At 50.6% G+C, this 27,359-nt stretch overlaps 1 protein-coding gene across 2 annotated transcripts in view; it reads right to left on the reverse strand.

Annotated features, from left to right (window-relative positions):
* The window catches only part of PLXNA4 (plexin A4), a 685,503-nt gene that overhangs the window by 229,473 nt on the left and 428,671 nt on the right, over window positions 1-27,359 (reverse strand). For both annotated transcript variants that reach the window (XM_074975729.1, XM_074975721.1), the window contains one exon: window positions 17,261-17,361. In XM_074975729.1, the coding sequence (XP_074831830.1) occupies window positions 17,261-17,361 (101 nt within the window). The remainder of the gene's footprint in view (window positions 1-17,260; window positions 17,362-27,359) is intronic.

Genomic DNA, 27,359 nt, shown 5'->3' on the forward strand with positions numbered 1-27,359 from the left:
GCTGACCCCTGGTTTATATGTTGAAAGGGCTTAATTATGCTCTGGGACACATTGTTGAGAGGTACGGCACACCAGCCAGTCCTGGCACCCCTCTTTTCGAACTCCAAGGGATTATTCGCAGGTTTATAGTTACCTGCACACCTGTTTTCAGGGTTGAGGTCTGAGGTGAGAGTGACACATGTTGGGAATGGGGAGAAGGCTGCAATCCGTTCATGCATTTTTGTATACACTTGCAATCTCACTTCAGCCCCACTGACTATACATGTATCAAATCAGTAAGAACTGCCCCCATCACCCCTCCTGCCCTTGCTAATTGTTGATTCCTCAAAGACATGCTGGCCAGTGGGAAGGCCAACAATCTTGCCTTTAGGTGAGCACTGGTGAATTTAAAAAAAAACAAAACACCTGTACCTACTAAACAGCCTCAGTGCTGATGGAGACACGCCATTAACACAGAGCCATAATCTTGTGGGTGCCATTAAGAGAGCAGGACAGATATAACCTGAAAGCTTTATTTCAATTAAAATCCAGTTCCATGCCCCTCATGAGATACACAAGCCCATTTTGTGGGTTGGCTAATTGATCATGACCTGTCTTCACAGGGGGCAGAGGATCAGAAGAGGCTTGGACTGTTGGTTCAAAACTCAAATTGGTTCCATGGAAGGACAAAACTGGTGGGCACCTCCAGCAGAAACAGACCTTTCTGCCTCCCCATGCCCCCAAGCCTACCCTAGAGTCCAGCCCTTCTCCCAGACCCACGCTGTCCTGGCAGCACCTTCACAACCGACCTAAGCAGCCTGCCACCTCTCCATCAAGCAAACATTCTGGAGCAGGAGGTGGGGTGGAAAGGGATATGTAAAATACTTCCAGCCAACCAGCTGAGCTGACAGGCAATGACCTTTCCATGTATGTGTTAGCTAGAGTGACATTATTTCCTGAATGTATTTAAATTCCAGTGTTGATCTACAGTCCTGCCTGGACCAAGGGAGCAGACATCTTTGGAAAGATGCACAAAAGGGAGAGGATACGCTGCAAGTCAGCACCACAAACAGCAGACAGCTCTACTCCCCTCCAAACCTGCCCCTAAAATCTAGGAGGTCTTTCTCTTTTAACACTTAAGGCATTGCCACTTCTCTGACAAACAAGCAAATGCTCAAAGTGATGTGGGCAGGCACAGGCTGCAACCGCAACAAGTTACACAGCCAATGAGGGCTCATTTGCCTGTCATCTATTGATGCTGAAGCCAGCACTGCGTAGATCCCCTGCGGACAGTGTATGCACTGTGTATGCTTCTATCAGCCCATCCTACTTCTATCTGAGCTCTTCCCAGGTTCTCACGTGGAGCTGTCAATCACAATTACTTCATGCCATTAACTCAACACAAATTAACTTAATTAAAAATTAATTGTGATTAATCATCATTTTAATCAAACATATAAACAGTAATAGAACACCAGTGTAAATTTATTATATATATTTTGGGTGCTTTTCTACATTTTCAAATATATTGATTTTAACTGCAACATGATACAATGTGTAAAGCACTCACTTTAAATTGTTTGTATTACAAATAGTTGCATTTTAAGAAGAAACATAGGAAATAGGCAGATCTGAAGAAGTGGGTCTCTCCCACGAAAGTTCATCACCTAATAAAGAATTTTGTTTGCCTTTGAAGCGCTACATGCTTGCTGTTTTGTTTTGCTAGAGTTTTTTCAGTTACCCTGGTACAAGTACTCTAGTGTAATCTCGGTATCATGAAAGTGCAATTTACAAATGCAGATTTCCTTTGTTACTTAGCTGCACTCAGAAACAAAACCATGAAAATCTTCAGACCCTACAATATCACTCAGTCCCATTCCTTCAACCAATCACTAAAACAAATTTGTTTGTTTACATTTATGGGAGGTAACACTGGTTACTTCAGATTTACAGTGTCACCTGAAAGTAAGAACAGGTGTTTCCCTGGCACTTGCGTATCTATCGTGTGTTGCAAGGAATTTACATGCCAAATATGATAAACATTCTCATGTACATTACATGTCAGTGAACTGAAAAATACTATCGCTTTTATCTTTTTTGTAGCACAACTCTTTGCAATTAAAGTAATATAATGATTGCTGTACAGTTTATATTCTGCAGTGTAATGGAAATCAATATATTTGAAAATGTAGAAAACATCCAAAATATTTAAATAAATAGTATTTAATTGTTAGCAGCACAACTAAAACTCTGATTAATTGCAATTACTTTTTAAAATAATTTGGCAGCCCTACTTTAATATCCTTGCCCTCAAAAGGCCCCTTCCTGGGACGCAAGGCAGGGCTATTAGCCCCATTGCATAGATGGGAACTGAGGGAAAGACAGCGGTGTTCCCTGTAAGCTGAGCACTTGGTTGGCCGCCTAGGAAAGATGCAAGGGGTTGCCCAGCTGTTTGGCAGAGCGCCCCCAGCCACCCACAGCGGGCAGCCTACGTTTGGGTGGTGCACATCCACGCATGCCTTGGTGCACAGAATAAAGCGCGTTCTGCCTCTGGGTGGGAAAAGTTAAAGGGAACACGGACAGAGAGGTGAAATGACTTGCTTGTGCACACACGGGAAGCCTGTTAAGGCATTAGGGAACTGAATGGAGCTCCCTCAAGTCCTAGGCTGGTGTCCCAGCCACTGGATCTTACTTCCTCTCACCTCTGAATGCCACAGTGCTCCATTGGAATGTTATTCCACAGCTGGATGGATCCCACCATGAGGAATTTTTCCCTAGCATTCTGCACCAACTTTCGTTAAAACCCCAGTGCTACTTACTATAACCTCTTGGGCCCCTGACAGCGTAGACTGGGGTGACCATATCTCCCAAGGCCACATTCGGTATGGGGGGGTAGCGCTCCCCACCCATCCCCCATGCCTCAGGGAAGCAGAAGGGTGGGGGCAGCTGTGGCGAACCTTGGGGAAGGAGAAAGCAGGCTAACCTGCTGGCTCCCTCTGTTGCGGAGAGCACATACTGCGCTCTCAGGCCAGCTGCTGCACCTGGGCAGCGAATACAGGACAATTAGTCCCTTTTATAAAATGTCAGGATGCCTTTTTGGCATCCCAAATCTGGGACTGGCCTGCCAAAAATGGGACAGATGGTCACCCTTACTTAGACCCTTACAATTCTTGTAGGCATGTACTACTACCAGTGTTCCCCATAAGCTGGCTGGTTGGGTAACCACCCAGGAGAGAATCAAATGCCGCCCAGCTGACTAGCAGAGCACCTGCAGCCATCAGGAAGCGCTTCTACTCATGGTGCACATTCACACATGACTCGGTGCACAGAACAAAATTTATTCCACACATGGATGGGGAAAAGTAGAGGGAACACTGACCAGAACACACCCTGGGTCACTGTATAGGCAAACTTTGAAGGTTTAGTTCTTTTAAGCTCTCCTGAGAGTCGCCCCAGACCTTTCAGCCCTTTTCAGAGTCACTCCTCTCCTTGCATTAAAATAGCCACCAGAACAGTGCACCAGCTCCTGCTACGCAGCTTCCTAGCAGCCCTGGGACTGGCTGGGTCTCCATGTGCTGGGAGTTTATATGCTGTGATGGGAGAAGGGAAGGAAGAGATACAGATTTTCAACTGAACAGTCTTGTTCTTTGCACTCACACATCTTATAGACCTAATCAGAGCTCCGGTGAAAATTCACCACAGCCCTCAATCAGCCCAGTGGGTAGGCATTGCCTTGGAAGTCGTGAGTCATTCTTCCGTACCCAGCTGTGCAGTTGGCCAAATCTCTTCACCTGATTCTTCCTCTGTAAACAACAGATGATGCCCCAGACCCACCTTCATGAACTGATGTCAGCCCAAGGGCGTGTTATTTTGTTACCAGGGAGCTCTTGGTCCGTACAGTAGGAGCCAGTGGTACCAGACTGGAATATATTCCAATGAAATATTGTAAACTGCACTATGAGCAGAAAGGTCTGGAGAACACAAGCTATCAGGGAAGGCTGAAAGAACTGGGTGTGTTCAGTTTAGAAAAGAGAACACTGAGAGGGGACAAGATAACGGTTAACAAGTACCTAAACGAGGGTGACAAGGAGAAGGGAGAAAAATTGTTCTTTTGGCCCTCTGGGGACAGGACAAGGACCAATGGGCTTAAACTAAAGCAAGGGAGGTTTAGATTAGACATTAGGAAAAACTCCCTAACTGTCAGATGATTAAACACGGGAATAAATTGCCAAAGGAGGCTGTGGAATCTCCATCCCTGGAGATATTTAAGAGCAGGTTAGATAGACTCTATTGGGGATGGTCTAGAGACTCTGGATGGTGCTCGGTCCTGCCATGAGGGCAGGAGACTGGAGTGATGAGCTCTTGAGGTCCCGTCCCGTTCTAGAGTTCTATGATTCTATGAGTGAGGGAGAGGGGTGGAGAGACGGACTCCTGTGCCTCCGCACAAGTCCAGGGTTCAGGCCTTCATCTGGCTGCCTTAATTCATGGTCTGGGGCTAGAGAATTAAAGCAACGGCCTCTGGGAGACATTTCATGATCTCAGTTCAAGGCTATTCCAAAGCAGCCTGGGGTGAGAGCTGGTGAGGAAAGGAATGCTACAGAAAGGAGAAACCCCACAAGGAAATAGAGGGGATGTGTGATGTTGGAGGGAGGTGAGGAGACCACATCCCTGGCAGAAGATGCAGGATGCATGAAACCAGAGCATACAGAGAGAACTGGAAGAAAACAATCTGGGCAAATGTGGAGCCCCAGCTATGCTCCATTTCAGCTCCCCAGAGACTGGCCCCATATCAGGATGCTCCAAATAGCTTGGCCCTTGGTTGCCGCATGCATCTGCCCATACCTAGCAGGACTCCACACAGTCAGCACACACATCCACCCAACCCGCCCTTGGAGATACAGGGGAGCACTTTTCTTTTGCCATGGAGATGACTCTGCTCATGCAGTGCTCCTGAGGTGATGGGGACAAAGGCTCTCCAGGGCAGCTGGAGAGCGAAAGGGGACAACTCAGGGGCTGGTGGGAGGGAGGGAGAGGAGGTATGAAGGCGTGTGTGTGATTGTGATGGGGAAAGCTCCTTGGCGGAGTGAGAGAGAGAGAGTGAGCACAGATGGTCATGCTAAGGGGTGCCTGGGTGTGCGATAAAACCCTGTGTGAATGCACACACGCGTGTGTGACTGACGGGAGCACAAAGTGCTGACAGGACTACGGGTGCCTGCGTGTGAGCCTCCGTACAAGAAGGCTGCAGAAAGTCCTACAATGTTCCTAGTGATTATTTCAGAAGGAAAAGCCTCCTGCTTTTCCCCCTTCGGAGACCTGCCAGGAACTTGACACAGTGGAAGATGATGAAATGTCAAGAAGAAAACACATTTGGCATTTGATGCGACCCCATCCTGGGGAGAACTCGCTCCCCATGCGATTTTCTCCCATTGGCAGGTTATTGGCTGCAGAGCTACAGGGGAACGCCTGACTATAAGACAGAAATCAATTCCCTGGAAACAGCGCTATGACTGAGATGGAATTTTCCAGATCATTCATCCATCATAGCCCTGTCTGTTTTTGTTCCAGAGGCTAGCAAGGCATTGCAAGGAACCCTACGGGGCATTCATTAGTCTGATGCAGAGCAAGTTAGCAATGCAGTAGAACTGCTTATCACAAATCCAGGGTGGAACTCTGCACAGAGCAAAGAGTGGCCCATGCTGTGAAACTCAGACCAGGAGTCTGGCCTTCCCCGCGGGTGCTCAGATTTGGGGTTTACATTCAGCCTCTCACACAAACAGGCTCTCATCACGACATTCAGGTCAGCGCCTGGACACCACTCGCTGGATTCAATCACAGTGTCACTCCCCCTCCCACCCCCCGCACATCTGTTCTGCTTTCCCATGGCTGCGTCCACCATGCAGCTCTACCAAAGTAACCCTCGCCGAGTAATCGAGGCTTCTGTGTGCTCATCAGCCCAGATCGTAGCAGCCTGTGCTATCTCCTGGGCTCCTCTCTGATCACACACTCACGCTGAATAGCAACATCCACAGCTAGCCTAGTCCTGGGCCTCCAACATACGGCCAGTGCGTCTCGGTCCAGACCCGCAGCCTTGCCTGGCATTTCAGTCCTGGGCCTTGTGCAGTGCAGCCAATGCACCTCGCTGCTGAGCTGCAATACCCTTAGCTACTATCCCAGAGATCCCTACAGAGCAGGACTGGGGCAACCAGTGACAGACTGGCAATACCTGTAATATCCTGAACAACCCTTATGGACTTAGGATCAACATTACTTAGTCAAGGTAAAACCTTATTGAATGAGGGTTAGTACCGCCAGGGTCATCTGTATTGAAATCCAGTTGGGTACATGTCTTTGTGGCATTATATGTACCTTTCCTAGTAGGGAGAAGAGGCTGCTGTGGGGGACAGATAACTCAGTGGTTTGAGTACCAGCCTGCTACATCCAGGGTTGTGAGCTCAATTCAGGAGGAGGCTCATTAGGGATCTGGAGCAAATAGGTTAACGTCTTAAAAAAAAAAAAGGTGGGGGGAATGGTGCTTGGTCCTGCCACAAGGGCAGGGGATGGGAGTCAATAACCCCCTGAGGCCTCTTCCAGCTCTAGGAGATGTGTATCACCATTGTTATTATTAACTTCCAGTAGCAACGCTCCAAAGACACCTCCCTTCAAAGGTCTGCGTACAGGCATTCAAGCAGATCCTCCAGGGACCAGCAAAGATGGGAGCTGGGGAGAAGTAACCTCATTTTAACCTGATTCGGTGTACATCTACACTACATGGTAGATCAACCCAGTCAGGGTCAGCGCCTGGTAGGGATGCACAAAATCAAACTAGCCGGGGTCGACAGTCGACCTGGGTACTCCTCAGCCTCATAAGGAGAGTTGCTCCCATCAACCTCCCTCAGTGAGGACGGACAGGCAAGTTGCTTGCAGGTAAGTCGATGCCACCTACACAACTGCCATAGCTGGAACTGGGTGTCTGCAGTTGACTTTAAGGTCTAGTGCAGACCTGGCCTCAGGGTGTTCTTCCCAATCCAGCAAACAGACCGGAGAGTACCCACAAGAACCGCCTATGGGTGGGGATGGAGGATTGTTCCTGCCAGAGCTCTGTCTGTCAGGAGCTGGGAATGGCTGACAGGATGGACCACTCAATGATTCCCTGTTCTGCTCATCCCCTCTGGGGCACCTGGCATTGGCTGCTGTCGCAAGACAGGCGACTGGGCTGGATGGACCTTTGGTCTGACCCAGGGTGGCTGTTCTTGCAAGTTCACAGCCGGGTGGTGCCTGTAAGCTTATTCGTAGGTTTGTCTATTGCTTGTAACGTTTTCCCTGTTATGCTTTGTGCCTTAAGAGTAGAGCAGGGTTGCATCGGTGGGCCGCGTGGTACCTGGAAACTAGCAATTACACCGAGTACCTGTGTTGCAAGAGAAAGCAAGCAGGCATGCTTGGGCAAGCCGCCTGTGATGGGAAATGCTCAGCCGAGGTCAGGCGACACCCCAGTCAGAAAGCAGACAGCGGAGGGTCTCCATCCAGCAGGGCACTGCCTGGGGAGCCAGCAGCCTGTCAACGGGCGCCCTCGCAGGCCCATTGAGGAGAAACACAGTGCAGTTGGCCTGAGCTGTGGCAGATCCCAGTCTCGACACGCCACGCTCTTGCAGCCCCGCCCCATGGCCCGACCCACACACAGAGCTCTGCCGTTGCTCCTGGTGCCTGTAGCAACAGCCCCCACCTCCCCTGAGCAGGGACTGCAAAGCAGCTTCTCCACCCTGGAGATAAATACACGTATGACACCAAAGTCACTAGGTCTCCACAGCAAAAGGCTCAAGCTGAAACCCACTGCACAAACTAATTAGTCTCCCACCTTCCCCACTGCCCTCCAGCAGGAAGAGCTAATCAAGGAAAAAGCCTCTTATCAGACTACGTTTGCCAGACCTCAGCGTATTCCAGTCTGGGGGTACTGCTACAATCCCCGCGGCGCCTCAGGCCGGTGCAGCCACTCGGATGACTCCACCTGCGAAGGGCACGGGTCTGCCCGCGGTTTATAGGACAGCAAAGGGAGTGCTCCGGAAAAGGGCCTGCTCTGGGAGCTTGAGAGCAGAAAAAAGGCAGGGTGGGGCCCGCTGGTTCCAGGCTGACCCTGCCACCTCTACCCGCTTGGAGAGCGGGTTCTCCAGTCTCCAGGTGTTGTCGTTGGCCTTTTGGCTGTGGGCAGCAGGTGCAATTCGGGTGGGGGGGTGGGGAACGGGTTATTCAACGTCCACACCTGTGTCCCATAGACTGATTTGATTTATCTACAGCCGACCCAGTCAGAGCCCTTTGGACATTAACAGGCCTGCTCCTGGTCCAGGGTTCCCTGTAAACTGAGTGCTTGCATGGCCACCCAGGAGAGAGTCAGTTGCCACCCAGCTGATTGGTAGAGCACGGCAGCCTGTGTTTCTATTGGTGGCGCACATCTGCCCCTACGTCGGTGGACATAACAAAATTTATTCAGCACATGGATGGGAAAAATTAGAGGGGCCCCTGCCCCAGTCCCAAAGAATTCGCTCTCTCTAGACCAAGAACTCATCTCACAAAGGCCATGAAAGAGTCACAAGATGATGATGTGCTGGGGCACTGGACCTCTGGCAAGATCTGGTGCCATAGTGCTAAACAGAGAGGAACAGCCGATACCCCGCAACAGGGGGATTAAGGTTAAAGTTTAGGGAGACTTGATTAAAGATGGTTAATACCCAATATAAATCCACTGAGCCAGCTAGTCCCCAGCCATGAGCAACTCTTCAGGAGAGAACAAAACACCGTCTCCTCTTTTAATAACCCCCGGAGCAAAAAGGCAGGTTCGCTCTGCGCCGATGCTCATTGTGGGAAGATTATTCCACTCTGTCTAGATCTCTGACCAAGCTTCTGCCAGGGTCTGCTGCTTGTGGACTCAGTCTGAGTGCTGGCTCAGACAGTGCGCGATCCAAACCGGCCACAGGTATGACTCCCTGCACCGCCCAACTGGCAGGTCCACTGCTTCCGAGTGGCACAGCAGAGTCCCAGACCCAAATCTTTGTTTCAGGTTTTCCATAGAATCATAGAATCCCAGAGCTGGAAGGGACCTCAGGAGGTCACTGAGTCCAGCCTCCTGCTTCAAGGAGGATCAACCCCAACTAAATCATCCCAGCCAGGTCTTTGTCAAGCTGGGACTTAAAAATCTCTAGGGATGAAGATTCCACCACCTCTCTAGGTAACACATTCCAGTGCTTCACCTCCTGCCTGGTGAAATAGTTTTTCCCAGTATCCAACCTACCCCTGCCGCTTTGTATCTTTAGGCCACTGCTCCTTGCTTTGTCATCCAACACTACTGAGAACAGTCTCTCTCCATCCTCTTTTGAGCCCCACTTCAGGAAGTTGAAGGCTGCTGTCAAATTCCCACTCACTCTTCTCTTCTCCAAACTAAATAAGCCCAAATCCCTCGACCTCTTCTCACAGGTCATATGGTCCTGCCCCATATCATTTCTGTTGCCTTCCATTGAACCCTCTCCAATGCATCCACATCCTTTCTATACTGGGGACCCCAGAACTGGACTCAATACTCCAGATGTAGTCTTACTAGTGCAGAATCAAGGGGAATAATAACTTCTCTAGATCTTCTAGATATGCTCCTCCTAATGTGCCCCAATATGCCATTAGCTTTCTGGGCTACAAGGGCACACTTCCAATGTTTTTATCCTCTGTGACTCCACCAATCCAACAACCTTAACTCTGCACAACAGCCCTGGTCCTGCTGCCTTGGGAAAAGCGTCTGACTCTCAGCTCCACATTTGGCTGGGAGAACAAACCGCGTAAAAAAAGCTGGTGCAGATCTGAACTTCCCGGCATTTGGGGGTTCAGCTCAAGCTTCAGAGCTGGGTTTGAATCAAAGTCTTCCACAATTCAGCAGAAGTGGGGCTCATTGCGAACAAACCATGGACCTTTGTTGCAATTCCATAGGAAGCTCTCGGGGCTCTCTGTGGACACAGCAAGGCCTCTGTGGGTCAGATGCCTGGAACAGGAGGAGCACAGATAACCCCCCATATCCCTCACAGAGTGTTCCCTGTAAGCTGAGCACTTGGGCAGCCACCCAGGAGAGATTCAGGTCCTGCCCAGCTGATTAGCAGAGCCACCCACAGTGGGCATTAAGAGTTTCTATTAGTGGTGCACATCCTCACATGCCTCGGTGCACATAACAACATTTAATCCACACTTGGGTGAGGAGAAAAAGGAGGGAACATTGCCCATAGATGGCTCCAGCTGTTACTGCAGTTCCAGCATCTAACTGAGTATCTGCTCCGGTGCAGCTGTTTACTCCAATGCAAATTGTTACCATTCAGAAAGGCAGCCGCCTAGTCCTGGGCGTAACACAGACTATAATGAATTGGGCTCTGTGTTGACATTGTGGGGACTGGGTCCCTCCCAGGATCAGGCTCGAGGTGGCAGCAGGAATCAATGTGCTCCAACATCCCATTCACTTGCCAGCGCTCTGAGCCGCATTCTGAGCACTGTAGGGATTGCGGTGCTATTCCTGACCCCATACACCCGACAGCCTGCAAGTGCCACTGTCTGAATCCCTCCTGCCCTTCCCATGCAAGTGCCACTTCCCAGACTGGCTCCTGGCTTCACCGGCTGCACTGGTTAAAGACATTCCAAGCGGGAGAGCGTACACGGGAACCTCAGCCTGGGGGAGCCACCTCCTTTCAGCAGGCTAAAAGTCAAGGCAGAGACAGATTTTCAAAGAGCTCTTGCCTGATCTTATCGCTGCCTCTGTAGGCGGCTTGGGTTACCGGAGACTCTCTACAGCCACTCCGAAGACTCTGAGCAAGAAAGGTAAAGTCAGGGTCGATCAATGAGGCTGTGCCTGCTCCATGGCATCACATTACCTGCCCAGGCCAGCCAGCCTGACTTTCTGGTCTGGCCATGAGCCGGAGGAAGGAGGAAAAACAAGAGCCCGTCTCTGCGTAATCCACTCCGGTGCTTCACCACCTTCCTGGTGAAATTGTTTTTCCTAATATCCAACCTAGATGTCGCCCATTGTAACTTGAGACCATTGCTCCTTGTCTTGCCATCCATCACTACTGGGAACAGCCTCTCTCCATCCTCTTTAGAGCCCCGCTTCAGGAAGTTGAAGGCTACTATCAAACCTCCCTGACTCTTCTCTTCTGCAAACTACGTAAGCCCGAATCTCTCAGCTGCTCCTCGTAGGTCATGTGCTCCAGCCCCCTACTCATTTTGGTTGTCCTCTGCTGGACCCTCTTCATTGCATCCACACCCTTCCTATACTCAAGGGCTGGAACTGGACACAATAAGCCAGATGTGGCCTCACCAGTGCCGAATAGGGATCCTTCCATTCACCTCCTTACTCCTCTGAGTCCCTCTGACCTCAGCTCATCTGTGGCTGGGAAGCCTCAAGACGGACACTGCACGGAGAAAGCCCAACGACAGAGGAGGCAGGCTTGGCTCAGAAAGCTGGCTGGCCAGGCAGCGCCTCTTGCAACGGCAAGTGGAAAAACATCAGTTTGTTTCCCCCTAAGACAAACGTTCAGGCCCCCATCCCAGGCTCTGGGTTAGTGACACTGCTGGCCTGGGCTCACCAGCTGCCTTCTGTTCTAGGCTCTTGTTCTCTCTGTACCAGCTATGAACTTGTTACCCCCAGCTGGCCGTCCCTGGAGACCCGTGCAGCAGCCGAGCCCACATTTTCCATTTACACCAGCTAAATGATTCATCACAGACTAACGAGACCTAAATGCAGCCCTGGAAGGGAGCCACTGAGATGAGAGCTGGAGATACAGCTAGGCAAAGCTCCAGTGACCGCCTCCCCTACCTGCCTTGCCATGTAGAAGCCGGCTCCTCCCTGCCCCCTCCAGATCTGCCTCAACCGAGTCAAGTTTCCCCCTGTAAGGTTAGAACGGGAGAGTCATAGAAATCAATTCCCAGGCGCTGGCATGCTGCCCCTTGCAGAGAGAGCCCAACATTGCCCTGCAAGGCTGGGTCACAAAGCAGTCACCAGACACCTCCCAGCCAGCTGGGCTGGTGCTCCGAGCTCCCTGTGAACCAACGGACGGGCTCTGGGGTAACCACAGCCGCAGCGTGCACCAACCGACACCTGCACTGAGCAGCTCAGTCGCAGACGCTCAGCTCCAACAGGGGAAGCACTCTAGGACTAACTCTAGGCTTCTCTGCTAAGTGAGCACTTCATGGCTTGCCCCAGGCCTAACTCGGCTCTGGAATTAATTAAAGATGATTGAGACTGGAGAGGAAGGAGAATCTTGTAGTTAAGTCACAGGTCTGGCAGTCTGGAGACGCGAGTGCCATTTCTACTCCTCCAGAGAGGGTTTGGACAAGTCCTGGCCCTGGTCTGTGCCTCAGTTTCCCCACAGGGATCACAGAACCTCAGAGGGGGCTGGACACCTTCCTGCTTGTGAAGCGTTTGAGTTCCTTGGCTGAAGTGTGACAGAAGCTGATGCATTAACAGTAGTGACAGTCTGTAACGCTAGTGATCATGGTCTGTGGCTCTGACAGGTTTTTCTGGAGCTCTTGCATAGGTAGGGGAGGGGAATCATACGGCAAGCTTAGGAAAGGCTGATCAATGAAGTTTACCACAATCCAAGAGCCAGGGCCAATAAGGGCCCAAACAGCCAGGGGCTGCTACCCTCAGGCAGCTGGATAACATAAGTCTGCAGAACAGGAGCTGCAGCTTGTTTGGCTGGAAATGTCAAAGACAGCCTGATCCTGGCCCTCGTTTCCAGGCCCAGCTTGAGGGACAGCAGCAGGCAAGTAAAAGAACACAAATAGAAAAATCACAGAGAAGACAACGAACGACTGGCGCCTTTCCAAGCCCTCAAGTTCACTCTGGGTGTGAGTAAAGGGGGAAGTGTCGTGGTCACAGCGAGTGATTCTCATTGGAGCCAAAATTCACCCAGGCCACATTTATCACAGGAGCTCTGGAATGGGGGAGCAGCCCTGGAGCAGGGCAGGGGGTGTAGAAGCGGCCACAGCACTGTTGTCTTTTCTTAGGGAGTTGCAGTCATTGACTTTTATTATTTCATAGCAAAATGCAGTGCCTGATTCTCCCCTTCCTGGCAGTGCCTTCCCGCAGTCAGTGGCCTGGCACTGGGGGAAGCAAGGGGGGATGTGGCTTCTAGGTCTACAGAAGCTGCCCCCGAGGGCAGGAGAGGCCCTGGAAGCACTGGCACAGAGCTCAGGCCCGGGACAAGGAATTTACAGGGAGGATGTACATGCCTTTCTATCCAAAAACCTCAGACCCCAAAGGGAATTAGCCCTCATGGCCCTGTTGCAGGACATGTAAATCAAGGGCAACCCCATTTACACAGGAGAACACAGAGGTTGAATAAGGAGCCCCCCGCTCTGTCCCAAAGCCAGGGCTAGAAACCCAGGAAAGCTGCTCTCCCACCCTATGGAATTGCTACAAGGTCATCAGCCCTCCTTAGGGAGGAGAGGAGGGTGCTTGGGGGAAGGTGGGCACATGGGGTTGCTAATGAAGCTGGTTCTCCCTTCCCTCCTATACACTGCCTACCATTCTCTTTGGCTCCCTTGCTCCATGCTGCAGTGCAGCCTGCAGTGGGCCCTGCTCCTTTTCTCCTCACTGGGGAGTTACTGCGGGGTGCATTGATCCCTGCCGCTGACCCTGGGTGGCTGCAGCAACAGCCTGAGTTGCAACATCTGGGATTGCTGTGATTCAATCAGCAGCTAATGTTGCAGGGGTGCAGGTCACTTCCATGCACCTGGAACACCAAGCCAGTCGAATGGCAACGACCCCTTCTTCCTGAGGCCGGACCGGCAGAGCCGGGTATACGGGCTTCCCCAAAGAGAAGAAATGAGCGGATGAGCTCAGGCCAATGCTCCAGGCTCACTGGGGTCTGTGCTCTAACTTCACCCACTTTCCAGGGGCGCCACATTCGCCTCACAGGTAAGTGACTGGGGTTTAGCTCCAGTACCCTCTAGGGAATGGAAATCCCATGCCCCAGTGATTGCCTGAGAAATGCCAGCGCTCCTTTTAATGCTCAGCCAGGGCCCCAGTTTCTGCTTACTAGAGAAGCTGAAGAGTTTGGTGCTTGGCTTGGAGAGGAGGGAATATGTTACATACTCTGCTTCCTGCACCACCACCAGCTCAAGGCACTGAACAGGACAAGGGCATCTGAGCCTCCACTCTGGGGCACCAGCCTGTTACGGCTCTCCGCTAACGGAATGACTCCTTCGGCTCGGGCTGATTTACGCGGTGAGGTGCTGGGTTCACCCCTCCGCCTGGAGAGTCTCAGCAGCAATGGGTGACTGAGTCACACCGAAGTGTCCTTCAGGTTCCCCACACTTGGGTAAAGTGGAGGGTCCCTCACTGCTCACACTCACCGAACAGCTGCACGTGGTCAGCAGCTGCACAGCCCCAGATCCCACTCCTGGGGGTGTTCAGAGAGCACGAACTGCCCAGACACCCCTATTTACCTGCACACAGAGGTCAGCGCTGGCAGAGGTACCACATGCTTCCCCTACGCTGATTTCTCCAGTATGCCTCAGTCTGAACCGATGGCACCATCTCTGGAGCTGGGCACAGAGTTTAGCAAATCCATGGCTGCTCTGCAGAGATCCCCACCAAAGAGACCCATCAGAGCACACAGCAGGGTGGCTTGTGATGTGGACGCCCACCTGCTAGGGAATGCACTGCAAGCCAGCAACTCACTGGAGCCTGGTAGCTTGTGTGCAATGGGATGCTAGCAGCATTCAGCCACTGCAGAGCCAGGCTGCGGGGAGGGATAGCTCAGTGGTTTGAGCGTTAGCCTGCTAAACCCAGGGTTGTGAGCTTAACCCTTGAGGAGGCCATTTAGGGACTGGGGCAAATAGATGTCAGGGATGGTTCTTGGTCCTGCCAAGAGGGCAGGGGACTGGACTAGATGACCTCCCAAGGTCCCTTCCAGTCCTGGGAGAAGTGTGTATCTCCCTTATAAATGACTTACAGTAGAGAGCACCCTGCACTCGTGACTAACCCCAGATGCCATCCAATCCTTCTGTCCCGTGATGCTCATTTGACCTGGAACACTGTGATTCCAGGGGAAGGTGCTCCACAAAGAACTACAAATAACAATCCAGCAGAGGCAGGCTCCCTAGGGCAGCCTCCTGTCTTTGCTGATCAGGGAAATGCACTGGGCTGACAGGGCATAAGCTTCCTTCATTGGGCAAGTCATCGGCAGCTAAACGCACCAGGCTCAGATATCACAGCGCTAGGCCCAGGAGAAGAGACGCAAAGGGAGAACACACAAAAGCTGCTGAATACGAGCAGTGGTCTCACATTCCCAGACTGAGAGGGCCTAGCAGGGGCCTGGAAGCAGCCTGCTCAGTATAGCTGGGGTAACGTTTACAAATCCAGAGTCAAGCCAGGTGTGTCTGGGATCTTTCGACTGAGACTGCAGCATGAGCAAGGCCAGGGCATGACTCATGGCCTGGGCTATATTCAGCTAGGCCACAGGGTTCTGATCTGGAGCCAAGCAAACCCAACTGGTTTCAGCTGAAGTTCATTTGGGGTGTGAATCACCTCTGGGCTGATCTGCATGAACCCCCTTTAGCATCACTATCAGCAGCCTTGTGCCACGTCACTCTCCAGGAACCCTGAGAGCCACAGCTCAGAGTGGCACTGCTGGCCTCCAAAGGGCAGAGCTACGCCCAGGTCACTCTCTGTTGGATGGCAGCTTGCAATGACTCTTGAAGGAGAAGGCTGCGAATACAGGGCCTGGGAAAATGGGCCCATAGGAATAACCCTGTAATGAGCCTCTTTCCTGGCTGAAGCCCACTGAGGCACAGGCAAAGCATCAGTAGGCTACTAACACCTCCCTTCTCACCACCCCCTGCTGCAATCTGCTGGGCTAGCCGTGGTCATCAAGATGAGACGTGCTACCAGGGCACTGGCTCCACTCCCATGCAATGCAAGTTCACTGGTCACAGCTTGTCCCAGTCTCGAGCTCAACATTCCTGGGACCCCGATCGCTCCAGCTCCAGACGAGGGTTCCCTGCAGGGGATACTGGGCACTGGAGTCAGTGAGAGGAAGCCCCAAGGTGAAAGGAATACAACACAAATTGCTGCACTCCCAGCAGAGTCAGGGCCACCTCCACTGAAGTTCTGTGTTCATTAGCGGCATCTGTATTTCAGAGAATGGCTTCCTTCCCCGCTGTGGCCCAGTCTCCTTAGTGAACAGACTGCTCGTTGGCACGGCTACTGGGACCCAAATGGGGCAGAAATTACCTGCTCATGCTTTGTCTCCGCTGCCAGAGGAGCCAGCTGGAGCTGCTTAACACAGGGGTCAGCAACCTTTCCAAGGCGGATTGCCGAAATCGGACCTTTTAACCTCTATGTACAGCCCGAGTGCCGGTGATACTTTTTAAAGTCACTAATAGTCCTACTAACAACAGCTTCACGGCACCGATAATGAGATGAGTGCACTGCGGCAAGCTCCCAGCTGCACGGGGGAGGAGGGGCGGGGCTGAGCTCCCACCTTGCGTGCCACTGAAAACCGTCTTGCATGCCTCTCTTGCACCCATGCTGGGGGATGCTGACCCCGGTTTAAAACAATCAGCACTGAAACAACTGGGCTGATTTTACAATAGTCATCACTAGGTTTCAGAGTTAACACCTCATGGGGAGAAAACAGGGCAGTTTCCCTTTACACTTGACCTTTGTATTTGCCTTTGCTTGATTCTCTTTTCAGAAGAGCATAAAGCAGGAGTTACTCCATTGAAATCAATGGTGTCAAAACAATGGCAGCAGAAGAAAATCAGGCCCTACCATGCATCTGAGACTTGTGTTAGAATCTGCACCAGCCTCAGTCCAGCTGCCCTAGTCCCTTGGAGAAGGGAATGGAAAAGGAACCGTAAGAGTGAACAGGATTAATTCAAAACACGATCAAGTGAGCAGGAACCTTCCCATTGATAATAATGGACTCCGGGAGATCAGGGTCTTGCAAGCTCCCTCTTATCCACTCGCATGTGCATCCAAAGGGGAGACACCCAGACAACCTTATTGCTGTCATTATTTTCTTAGCCAGTCTGAACTAAAGGAAGATGACTGCTGCAGCAAGGTCGCTCTTGCTGAGTCTCCAAGGCCCCAGCCAAGCTGCCTGGATCACATTCTCAAGTGCTGCCTTGTGCTCCACTGGGGACAGACCTGTCCATTCACACCTTTGCTGCCTGCTACAGTCGATAGCGAGAGGAGCGCATCGGAGCAAGGGGAGGCAGGGCCAGATGGAGGCTGATCCCAAGGGGCTGTACTCACGTGTTGTGGAGCACACACCAGCCACAGTGGGGGTCCCCGGAGCTCAGGCACTCATTGCACGTCTTGTATTGTCCACACGACTCCACGGGCACTCTGGTCAGCTGTGGGAGGAAGGGAGAGAACATTTCAGTCCTGCTATGCTGCTCCCAGTTCCCTTTGGGAGGGCAGGGCAGGGCATGAACCCATTCCCATTCCTTGCTGCAGCAACTCCCCCACCTCTCCAAACCAAGCCTCTGAACAAGGGAACCTGTACAGGACTCCCCAGGCCAGTCCCCAGGGAATGCTGCAGGGGGTCTCAGAACAAAGCTCTTTGTAACCCACACGGGTCCAAATGCAGAACTCTACCTAGTACAATCAAAGGTGTTACACCTGGGGATCCAACTGCCTGAAGGGAGGCTCTAAAGAGGATGGAGAAAGGCTGTTCTCAGTGGTGAGGGGCTCAGAACAAGGAGCGATGGTCTGATGTTATGGCGGGAGAGGTGTAGGTTTGATATTAGGAAAAACTGTCACCAGGAGGGTGGTGAAGCACTGGAATGTGTTACCTACAGAGATGTTGGAATCTCCATCCCTGGAAGTGTTTAAGTCCCGGCTCAACAAGGTCCTGGCTGGGATGATTTAGTTGGGGTTGGTCCTGCTTTGGTCAGGGGGCTGGACACAATGACCTTCTGAGGTCTCTTCCAACCCTAGGATTCTATGATTCTGGTACGGACCTGTCTCCTGCTCTCCTTCACACACATGACACTGAAACAAACACCCACCTCTAGGCCGGTGGCCATCACTCGGCCCCACACAGTGTTATCGCTTTGGTTACACGGTTCTGTTTGGACAGACCCTCCCCCTATGTGGGCTCAACAGCTGACGGCCCATTTGCCAAGCATGGCTCTAGAACGCATTAATTAACAGCTAACTGCTCTGATCGATGCACCACCTGCCTATGCCCTAGAGCAGGGGGTCTCACGTGTCATTGCAGCATGACCCCTCTTCTGACAATAGAAATGACTATGAGACCCCAGGAGAGTGGGCTGCAGCCTGAGTTTTCCTGAGCTCCTTTCCCCAGGTGGGAGGAGGAGGCATCAGCTAAGCTGAAGTTCAAGGGCTTAAGCAGCAGGGGAGTCTGTAACCTGAGTCCCAACATGTGGGCTGAAACCCTCAGGCTTTGGCCCCCGGTTGCAGGGGTGGGGGGATGTAAGAGTTCATCTTCAGCCCCAGCCCCCAGCAAATCTAAGCCAACCCTGGTGAGCCCATTAAAATGGGGTTCTGACCCACAGGTCAAGAAACTCTGCCCTAGATGGCAACTGCAGGTCCTGAACTGGTGGCGCAGGCTATGAAAGCAGCTCTCTAGCGCCTTCTCACAAGGCTTTATACAGTCCCTTTCTCATAGCGTCTGACCCTCTCCACAGCCCTGTGAGCTAGTGCAGTCCTATAATCCCCCGGTCTCCGATGCAACTAGAGCACAGAGAGGCTAAGTGCCTTGACCAAGGGCCCCCGGGAAGTCCGGAGTGCAGCAGGGATGGGAACCTCATTCTGAGGGTAACAGCCTGCAACCACTAGGCCATCTTATCATTCTAAGAGCACTCTCAAAAAATCGTGCACGGGGCATATCGCACAAGCCGTTCTGGAAAGCCCAGCCCCCTTATTTTCCATACACATCCTCACGCTGCTTCCATGCCTCCAGCTCTTGGCCCCCGGACCTCGGCTCCAACGCAGCTGCAGGAATTTCAAAACTTGCCGTCATTTTCAACCCTTCCTGACCGGGATTTCTATTTACACACAGTTTCACTTTCTGGCTTTTCTATCCTCGCCCGATGTAGTTGTCAATTGGCTCTTACATAGCACAGTGTCCTTTGTCCCCCACTAATGAAATAATTGATTAGGTGATGAGCTTTTCCAATCGTGTTCTCTAGTTCTGTTGGCATCTGCCTGTTGGGAACAGGTCTGGGCTGTGAAGTTCAGATCAGAATTTGCACTCCAGTCTCGTGTTCTGCTCTGGACTCACTTCCACTTGTGCCTGAAGGATTAAATTGAAAATGGTGCTCTGTGGCAAAGACACCACTCTGTCAAGGCAGAAGCAAAAGCCTGACTGTGCTAGTAGGAAGTATGACTACCCTGTGGAGAGGACTCATTGGCCAGGTGCTGCAAAGACATAATAAAAAAGATAGCTACCTCTCTCTGTAGGTTTTTATAACTACCCATCACTGTGCTATCTGAGCATCATTCAGCCATCCAATGAGAGCAGTAGCGAGTCTTAGGTTATATCAGATACCAAACCTTATATTGCATGCTTCCCCCTTGGTGTATATGATACGCCTGGGTATGAGTATGCCATACAGCAACACATGTTGTTTTGTGTTAATCATAAAATCTCAGAATCCTAGGGTTGGAAGGGACCTTAAGAGGTCATCTAGTCCAGCCCCCTACCTAACACAGGATCAACCTCAATTAAATCATCCCAGCTCAGACTTTGTTAAGCTGGGACTTAAGCAACTCTAGGGATGCAGATTCTATCACTTCTCTAGGTAACGCATTCCAGTGCTTCACCACCCTCTTGGTGAAAGTTTTTCCTAATATCCAACCTACACCTTCCCAGCTGTAACTTCAGACCATTGCTCCTTGGTCTGCCATCTGCCACCACTGAGAACAGCCTCTCTCTATCCTCTTTAGATTCCCTCGTCAGGAAGCTGAAGTCTGCTATTAAATCACGTCTCAGTCTTCTCTTCTGCCAACTAAATAAACCCAAGTCCCTCAGTCTCTCCTCACAGGTCATGTGCCCCAGCCCCCTAATCATTTTTGTTGCCTTCCATTGAACCTGCTTCAATGCATCCCCATCCTTTCTATACTAGGGGAGGCGAGGGCGGGGCCAGAACTGGACACAATACTCCAGATGTGGCCTCATTAGTGCCGAACAGAGGGGAATAATAACTTCTCTAGATCTGTAACAGAGAGAAAGCTGTGCTAGTCTATATACTATCAAAACAAAAAGCAGTCGAGTAGCACTTTAAAGACTAACAAAATAATTTATCAGGTGAGCTTTCGTGGGACAGACCCACTTCTTGACAGACTTAATATTTAAGGCACAGAGAACCAAAAATAGTAATCAAGGTGGACTAATCAGAATATCAAGGTGAGCAAATCAGAGAGTAGAGGGGCAGAAAGGGGTGGGGAGTCAAGAATTAGCGTAAGCCAAGTATGCAAATGAGCCCCAATAATGACCCAGAAAATTCCCATCCCGGTTCAAACCACGTGTTAATGTGTCAAATTTGAATATAAAAGAGAGTTCAGCAGTCTCTCTTTCAAGAGTGTTGTGAAAATTCCTCTTCAGTAAGACACAAACTTTTAAGTCATTAACAGAATGGCCCACTTCATTAAAGTGCTGGCTGACTGGTTTGTGGATCAGGAGTGTTTTTATGTCTGTTTTGTGCCCATTAACTCTTTGTCTAAGAGAGTTAGAAGTCTGTCTAATATACAAAGCATCTGGGCATTGTTGGCACAAGATGGCATAGATGATGTTAGTTGAGGAACATGAGAATGTGCCCGTGATTCTGTGAATAACCTGGAAATGTTTCTTCTAATGCACCCCCATATGCCGTTAGTCTTCTTGGCTACAAGGGCAAACTGTTGACTCATATCCAGCCTCTCATCCACTGTAATCCCCAGTCCTTTTCTGCTGCAATGCCTGCTAATGCCTCCCAAGCACAGAATTAAGCAGTATGAATGCACAACAAACCATGTGCCATGTTCTGTGGTGTAGGACCTAGTGACAGGTATCCAGTGTAACCACTCCTATTGCTGCCACAGTAAACTTTTCCATATCTGGCATTCTATCATCCAGAGCTCTCAAATAACTGGCATTTTAACCACAAGTAAATTTTAATTACATTTTCCATAAGTACAGTACGGTGAAAGTAAATATAAACAAATACCGCAAATGCAGTACAAGTTTTCAGTGTGCAGTACTACTGTTACTAGTAAATAAACTACTCTGTATACATTTTTGTTTGATTCGCAGTAGCAAATCTCATTTTTCTTTAGTATCAGAGAGGCAGCCATGTTAGTATGTAGCTTCGAGAACAACAAGAAGTCTTGTGGCACCTTAGAGACTAACAGATATTTTGGAGCATAAGCTTTCGTGGGCAAAGGCATTGTTATGCATTGCTAGGTATACCTCTCTATTAACCAGAATATTTAAATATCCAGCAACCTTCCGGTTCTTGGGCTGCCGGACATGAAAGGGTTTACTGTATATTGGGCCTTGTAGGAATTCACCTTAGGTGGCTTTATTGCGAGATTAATTAAAATTCTACCATGCTGGTAAATGTCTTGAGCTGCAGTGTCAGACCTTCTAATTAATAAAGGGAGAGACTACAGAAAACAAAGGAGCTGTGACTGAAAGGAAAGCCATCAAGGGGTCATCAGCTTAGCAGAAGGGAATATTGAGCAAATAAGACAACATCAGAGCTCGTATTTTGCCATGGAACATAATCCGCAATTAATTCAGCTCATCTTTCTGAACAGTGGAAAGTTCTGAGAACTGGCCATGCCCTCTGGGAGCAATCAGCCTTTCGCGCTGCCCCAGAGATCTATGAAAAAGACAAGTCTATGCAGCCCTGCAATCACGTCCTCCCCTCTGCAGCAATGACAGAGGGATTGGAATCTAGGGTACATCTACACTTCTGGGGTTCGATTTAGTGCACCTAGTGGGGACACACTAAATCGACCTGCCCTCATGCCACCGTTGAGCCCGGTGCTCCTGGAGGAAGGGAAGTCAACAGGAGAGTTTCTCCCCTTGTGGATGGCGGGAAAAATCAGTTTTAGACACGTCGACTCCAGCGATGCAATTCTTGTAGTTGGATCCACATATCGGAAATTGATTTTATCCCCCACTGTGGCCCAGGCTTTAGTCTTTTTCCTATAGCGAAGGCTGAAACAATCGCTGAAGCCAGATTTGATTCCCACCAGGAGCAGAAGAAGCATCAAAACGTGTGAGGGTGGGAGCAGCGATGCCTGAACCGTGGTCCTACCCCCTACACCAACCTTTGCCCCCAAGGCCCTACTTGTGTTCCACTCATCCTCCCTGAGGCTCCGCCCCTGCACCACCCCTACCCCACCCTCCCACCCCTCATTCCTCCTGAGCTACCACCCTTGTGCCATCTCTTCCCACAGGGCCCTGTGCCCTGCTTGCTCCTCCCTGGCCCCCTCCCTTGTCACGCCTCCTTACAGCCGGGAAAGGGGAGGGCTATGGCCCATGAAAAGGGATGGGGCTGCAGCCCTGCCTCGTCTGTGGCAGGGTCCCTCATTGCAGGGTGACCAGATGTCTGGTTTTTGACCGAACCACCCAGTCAAAAAGGGAACTGGGTGGCTCTGGTCAGCACCAGTGACCCAGCCATTGACTGGTGGACGGTGCCACCCTGCACCAGGAGGCTCTTGGGAAGCAGCCATCATGTCCCCTCTCCGGCTCCTACGTCTAGGGGCAGCCAGGAGGCTCCACATGCTGGCCCCTCCCCAAGCACCAGCCCCGGGGGCCAGGCCAGTGTGAGCTCTGGGGGTGGTACCTGCAGACAGGCAGTGGGCAGAGCTGCCTGGCTGCACTTCCGTGGAGGAGCCGGAGCGAGGTCATGCCGCTCCTTCCGAGAGATGATTAAGGCAAGTGCTGCTCAGAGCCTGCACCCCCTCCGAGTACCCACCCCCCTGCCTCAGCCTGAGCCCCCTCACCCTCTGAATCCCTTATCCCCAGCCCCACCACAGAGCCTGCACCCCCAGACTGAGCCCCCCCATACACCACAATCTCCTGCCCCAGCACTGATCCCCCCACCCTCCAAACCATCATCCCCAACTGCACCAGTGAGCCTGGCCTGCCACACAGAGCACCTCACCCACTCCTGCTTCTCACTCCCCTCAACCAGCCCAGGGAGAGCGAGTGCGTGGGTGAGGGTAGGAAGAGCAAGCCACAGAGGGAGGGAGGAAGGAGCAAGCAGGGGTAGGGCCTCGGAGGGGGGCGGTGCACGAGTGGGGCCTGGGGGTGGGCAGGGAGCTGAGCAAGGATGTCTGCTTTTGTATGGGTGCAAGCTAAATATGAGTCAACAGTGTGATGCTGTTGCAAAGAAAGCAAACATGATTCTGGGATGCATTAGGAGGTGTGTTGTGAGCAAGACAGAAGAAGTCATTCTTCCATTGTACTCTGCACTGGTTAGGCCTCAGCTAGAGTGTTGTGTCCATTTCTGGGCACCGCACTTCAAGAAAGATGTGGAGAAATTGGAAAGGGTCCAGAAAAGAGCAACAAGAATGATCAAAGGTCTAGAGAATGTGACCTATGAAGAAAAGCTGAAAGAATTGGGCTTGTTTAGTTTGAGAAAAAGAAGATTGAGGGGGGACATGATAGCGGTTTTCAGGTATCTAAAAGGGTGTCATAAGAAGGAGGGAGAAAACTTGTTCTCCTTGGCCTCTGAGGATAGAACAAGAGGCAATGGCCTTAAACTGCAGCAAGGGAGGTTTAGGCTGGACATTAGGAAAAAGTTTCTAACTGTCAGGGTGGTCAAACACTGGAATAAATTGCCTAGGGAGGTTGTGGAATCTCCATCTCTGGAGATGTTTAAGGACAGGTTAGATAAATCACTGTCAGGGATGGTCTAGACAGTACTTGGTCTGACCATGAGGACAGGGCTGGACTTGATGACCTCTCAAGGTCCCTTCCAATCCTAGTATTCTACGAGTGGACATAGCCCCCTCACACCTGATTCCCGCCCCACTCCTGTGCCAGACCGAAGCCCTTCCAGCTGACACATCTTAGAAGTGATCTATGACCAAGGTGGGATTTTGATTAGTGTTTGGGGCAACCTAACCAAGGGTGGGGGTTGCCGAGAATCGAAAACTGTAGAGCTTCTTGTGCTGAACAGCACAAGCTGGGTTATGATTATTTATATGACTGTTGTGCTGAGACCTCTAAGCAATACTGGTCCCATTGTGCTGGTCAGCAGCAAAAACTAGTAAGAGGCTCCCCTTGCCTCCGAGAACTCATCATCTGCATAGACAGGCAAAGGGTGCATCGCTATCACTAGCCTCATCTGACAGATGGGAAAATAAGGCTACGATTGACTGATTTGCCCAGCGTCACACAATGAGTCAGTGGCACAGCCAGAAATTTAACCTAAATTGCTCCCATTATTACTGAGTGACCTAACCACTAACCCACCCTGCCTTGCAAATCACCTGCCAATCTGAATCCCACGCCTTACATTCACAGTAGATCAGCTCCTTCCAAACAACACATCTTCCATCTCTTTCTAGTCTCAATGAGTTACAGGGAGTTATTTCAAACAAAATGACTGAGGTTTTGGATTTGGTCGACAGTAAGCAGCAAATTCTGTTAGAAGCGTGGCTGCCCTTTCTGTCATTATACAAGGCTCCTGGTATGTGATCAGCACTCACTTTCTAGCTTCTATATTTGCCTTTTTTTAAAAAAAAACTCCTGTATCTATACATTCCTTTTTTCTAAGCTGCCACCATTCTGGTCAAAATGTGAATTATTGCTCCATCTCTGCTGTTATAATTGGCTGTTAATACAGCGGCTGGATTTATTCAGTCTGACGGAGTAAGTCAATTTAAATGTACAAAAAGGCATCTTAAGTAGCCCATTTCCTTCCCAATAGTCAAAAGATCCATTTTCAAACCCCTGAAGAGTGACTCTGTCAAGCTGTGTGGGTTCTGTAAATGCTGCTCCTATCTTTCAAGGCTCAGCTGGCCCCCGAAAAGCTTCAGCAAGATTAAGAGAGGCTGATTTCATTTCAAAGCCCTGAATAGGGCATTCATGATAAAGCTGTTCATTGAATAGGTTGAGACAAAAACCACCCAGGCACCAGGTTTTGTGCTCATGAGGTTATTGCAAGGTGCCCTGGGAGGGCTGGCCTGCCATTCCAGCATGGTCCACTGACTGCTTGACCTCTCCAACCCCCGTGCATCATCCCAGCTGGAAAGTGTGTGAAAAGCAGGGGCTTGGCTGAAAACCATACCCACCTCTGTCCACTACCAGTATGAATCAGGAGGAAGTTTTGATTTAAGTTTAAAAGGAGACAGGTCCAGCAGGGATAGACATGCCTCTTGTGTTCCAGTCCAGCTCCCTTCATGAAGACACCTGGCGCAAGTGACGTCTCAACTCTGCCGGGGTGTGAAAATGTCCCTGCATGCTGCATGCAGCTGTCTTTCCCCAGGACAGCCAATGGGAGGGCCACCCTCCTTCCCCAGGACAGCCAATGGGAAGGCCACCCTCTTTTTCCAGCACAGCCAATAGGCACGCCACTCAAAACTATTCATTTTCAGTGCAGCGTTCCCTCCTGGCAAATCCATTTGCTTATGCTCACGATGTTGGAAACTGGAGGCTTTAATTAAGAAGAGTTAATTGGAAGCAACAGTAGCTGTGGAGGACACATGACACAATAATTAAGTCTGGGGTCAATATGGCTGAGGTGTGGCACTGGCAGGGTAAATTACCTGTCCAAGTCACACACTCGTTTCTACCTATCACCGTCTCCAGGATCTGACCCTTCTTTTGCTATCCCCAGTGCAGCCAGAGACACTGTCAGCAATATACAGACACAAGTCATGTGCAGCAAATAGAATGGTGAAGGAAAAAGGCTACTGAGTTTTCAGCACTAAGTCAGAAAATTCACAAGGAAAAAAGACCAAAAAGCTCCCTTAACTTTAGCACCCAAATGTGGCCAATTTGCAATACATGACGTCCCTATTCCTAGACTACAGTTCATTCCAAGTCGTCCACCCTCTTTCCTGACGTATGTAGCCACAGGTGGTCCTACACGTTAAGTGTTTCGAGTAATTGCAGGCTGCAAATTGTAAAACAAATGAAGTTTGGCTGCATGTTTGCACTCCAAAGCCTTCAAAACGGAGAACCCAGTGCCACAATTAAAAGGAAAGAAAGCCCAATCTTAATGAGCACTGGTTCTTGTGCGGTCACTGACGCATGCCTGCTGAGTGAGGGATGGATCGTTAGCGAGGCTCTGTAAAGACTATATATAGATTTAATTGGGCCCAGCAATGGAATTTATGTCAAAGCTCTGGGTTTTTCTAAGTCCAGCACCACTTGAGAGCTAATGTCAAAGGAGTGAAAAGCTAAATCACGCAGGGAGAATCTGACTGTTACTGCTAAGGATGATGGTTACTAAGTTCAGCCCTCTCCCCAGGTCACCTTGGTCCATCTCCTCCCTCAGTTATCTGGCCCTGTCTTCCTGCCAGTGCAGTTCAGTCACCCCTTCCCTCTCCTCGCCTTAACACACCTCACCCACTGCCTGGCACAGCCCCCCTTTCTCACCTTCTCTGCAGCCTGTCTGTGATTGTTTGGGGTTTAAGGGAAGCCAAATGGTAGCCAACCTTGTATGTAGATGTTGCTTTGGAATGTGGAGCAAATGGCTGAGAAACAGGAAAGAACCTTCGTTCAAAGGTGAGCTGGTTGAGGGAAGGGGGATCAGGATAATTGCACCATTGTTACGTTTTTCTTTCCCATAAGCCTCAGCACTGTCTGGGTTTAGGTAGAAGCAGAAATGTTCGGATGTCCCTAGGAAAACGGTCCTTACAGCTTTTCTCTAAGACACTGCAGGGAAAAGGACTGACTGTTCCCCTCCTGTAGGCAGCAGAATCAATGGGACAGATGTAAACCTTGGATTCCCCTATGAATCAAATATCTGACACTTCTGAGTTCATCCGCCATTAACCTAAACATGTCCAGGCCTCACTCACCATGTGACTGTAATCCAGTCAACTGAACAACTTCTCCCTCAGCCTTGGAATTCAAAGCTCTGTGCAAAAGTGGGCAGGCCTCATTAGCTCCATTTTATAGGTGGGAGAACTGAGACCCTCAGACACAAAGTGACTTAACCAAGGCCCCCAGTGAGTGAGTGTAGAGCCTGAATTAGAACACAAGTCTCCTGTCTGGCAGGTTCCTGACTAAAGTGGGGCATTACTAAAAATAGGGCACTGTTTCCCATCTCAATTTTGTGGAGGAAATACATTCCCCTATATGGACAGGGACAGTCATATTTCCTCCCATGGCACTGGCAGACCAGGTGCCTGCTCATGCCAAGGTTCCTACGTCTTA

This window comes from Carettochelys insculpta, chromosome 1, assembly GCF_033958435.1.
Source record: "Carettochelys insculpta isolate YL-2023 chromosome 1, ASM3395843v1, whole genome shotgun sequence".
In the NCBI taxonomy this organism is placed as follows: Eukaryota; Metazoa; Chordata; order Testudines; family Carettochelyidae; genus Carettochelys; species Carettochelys insculpta.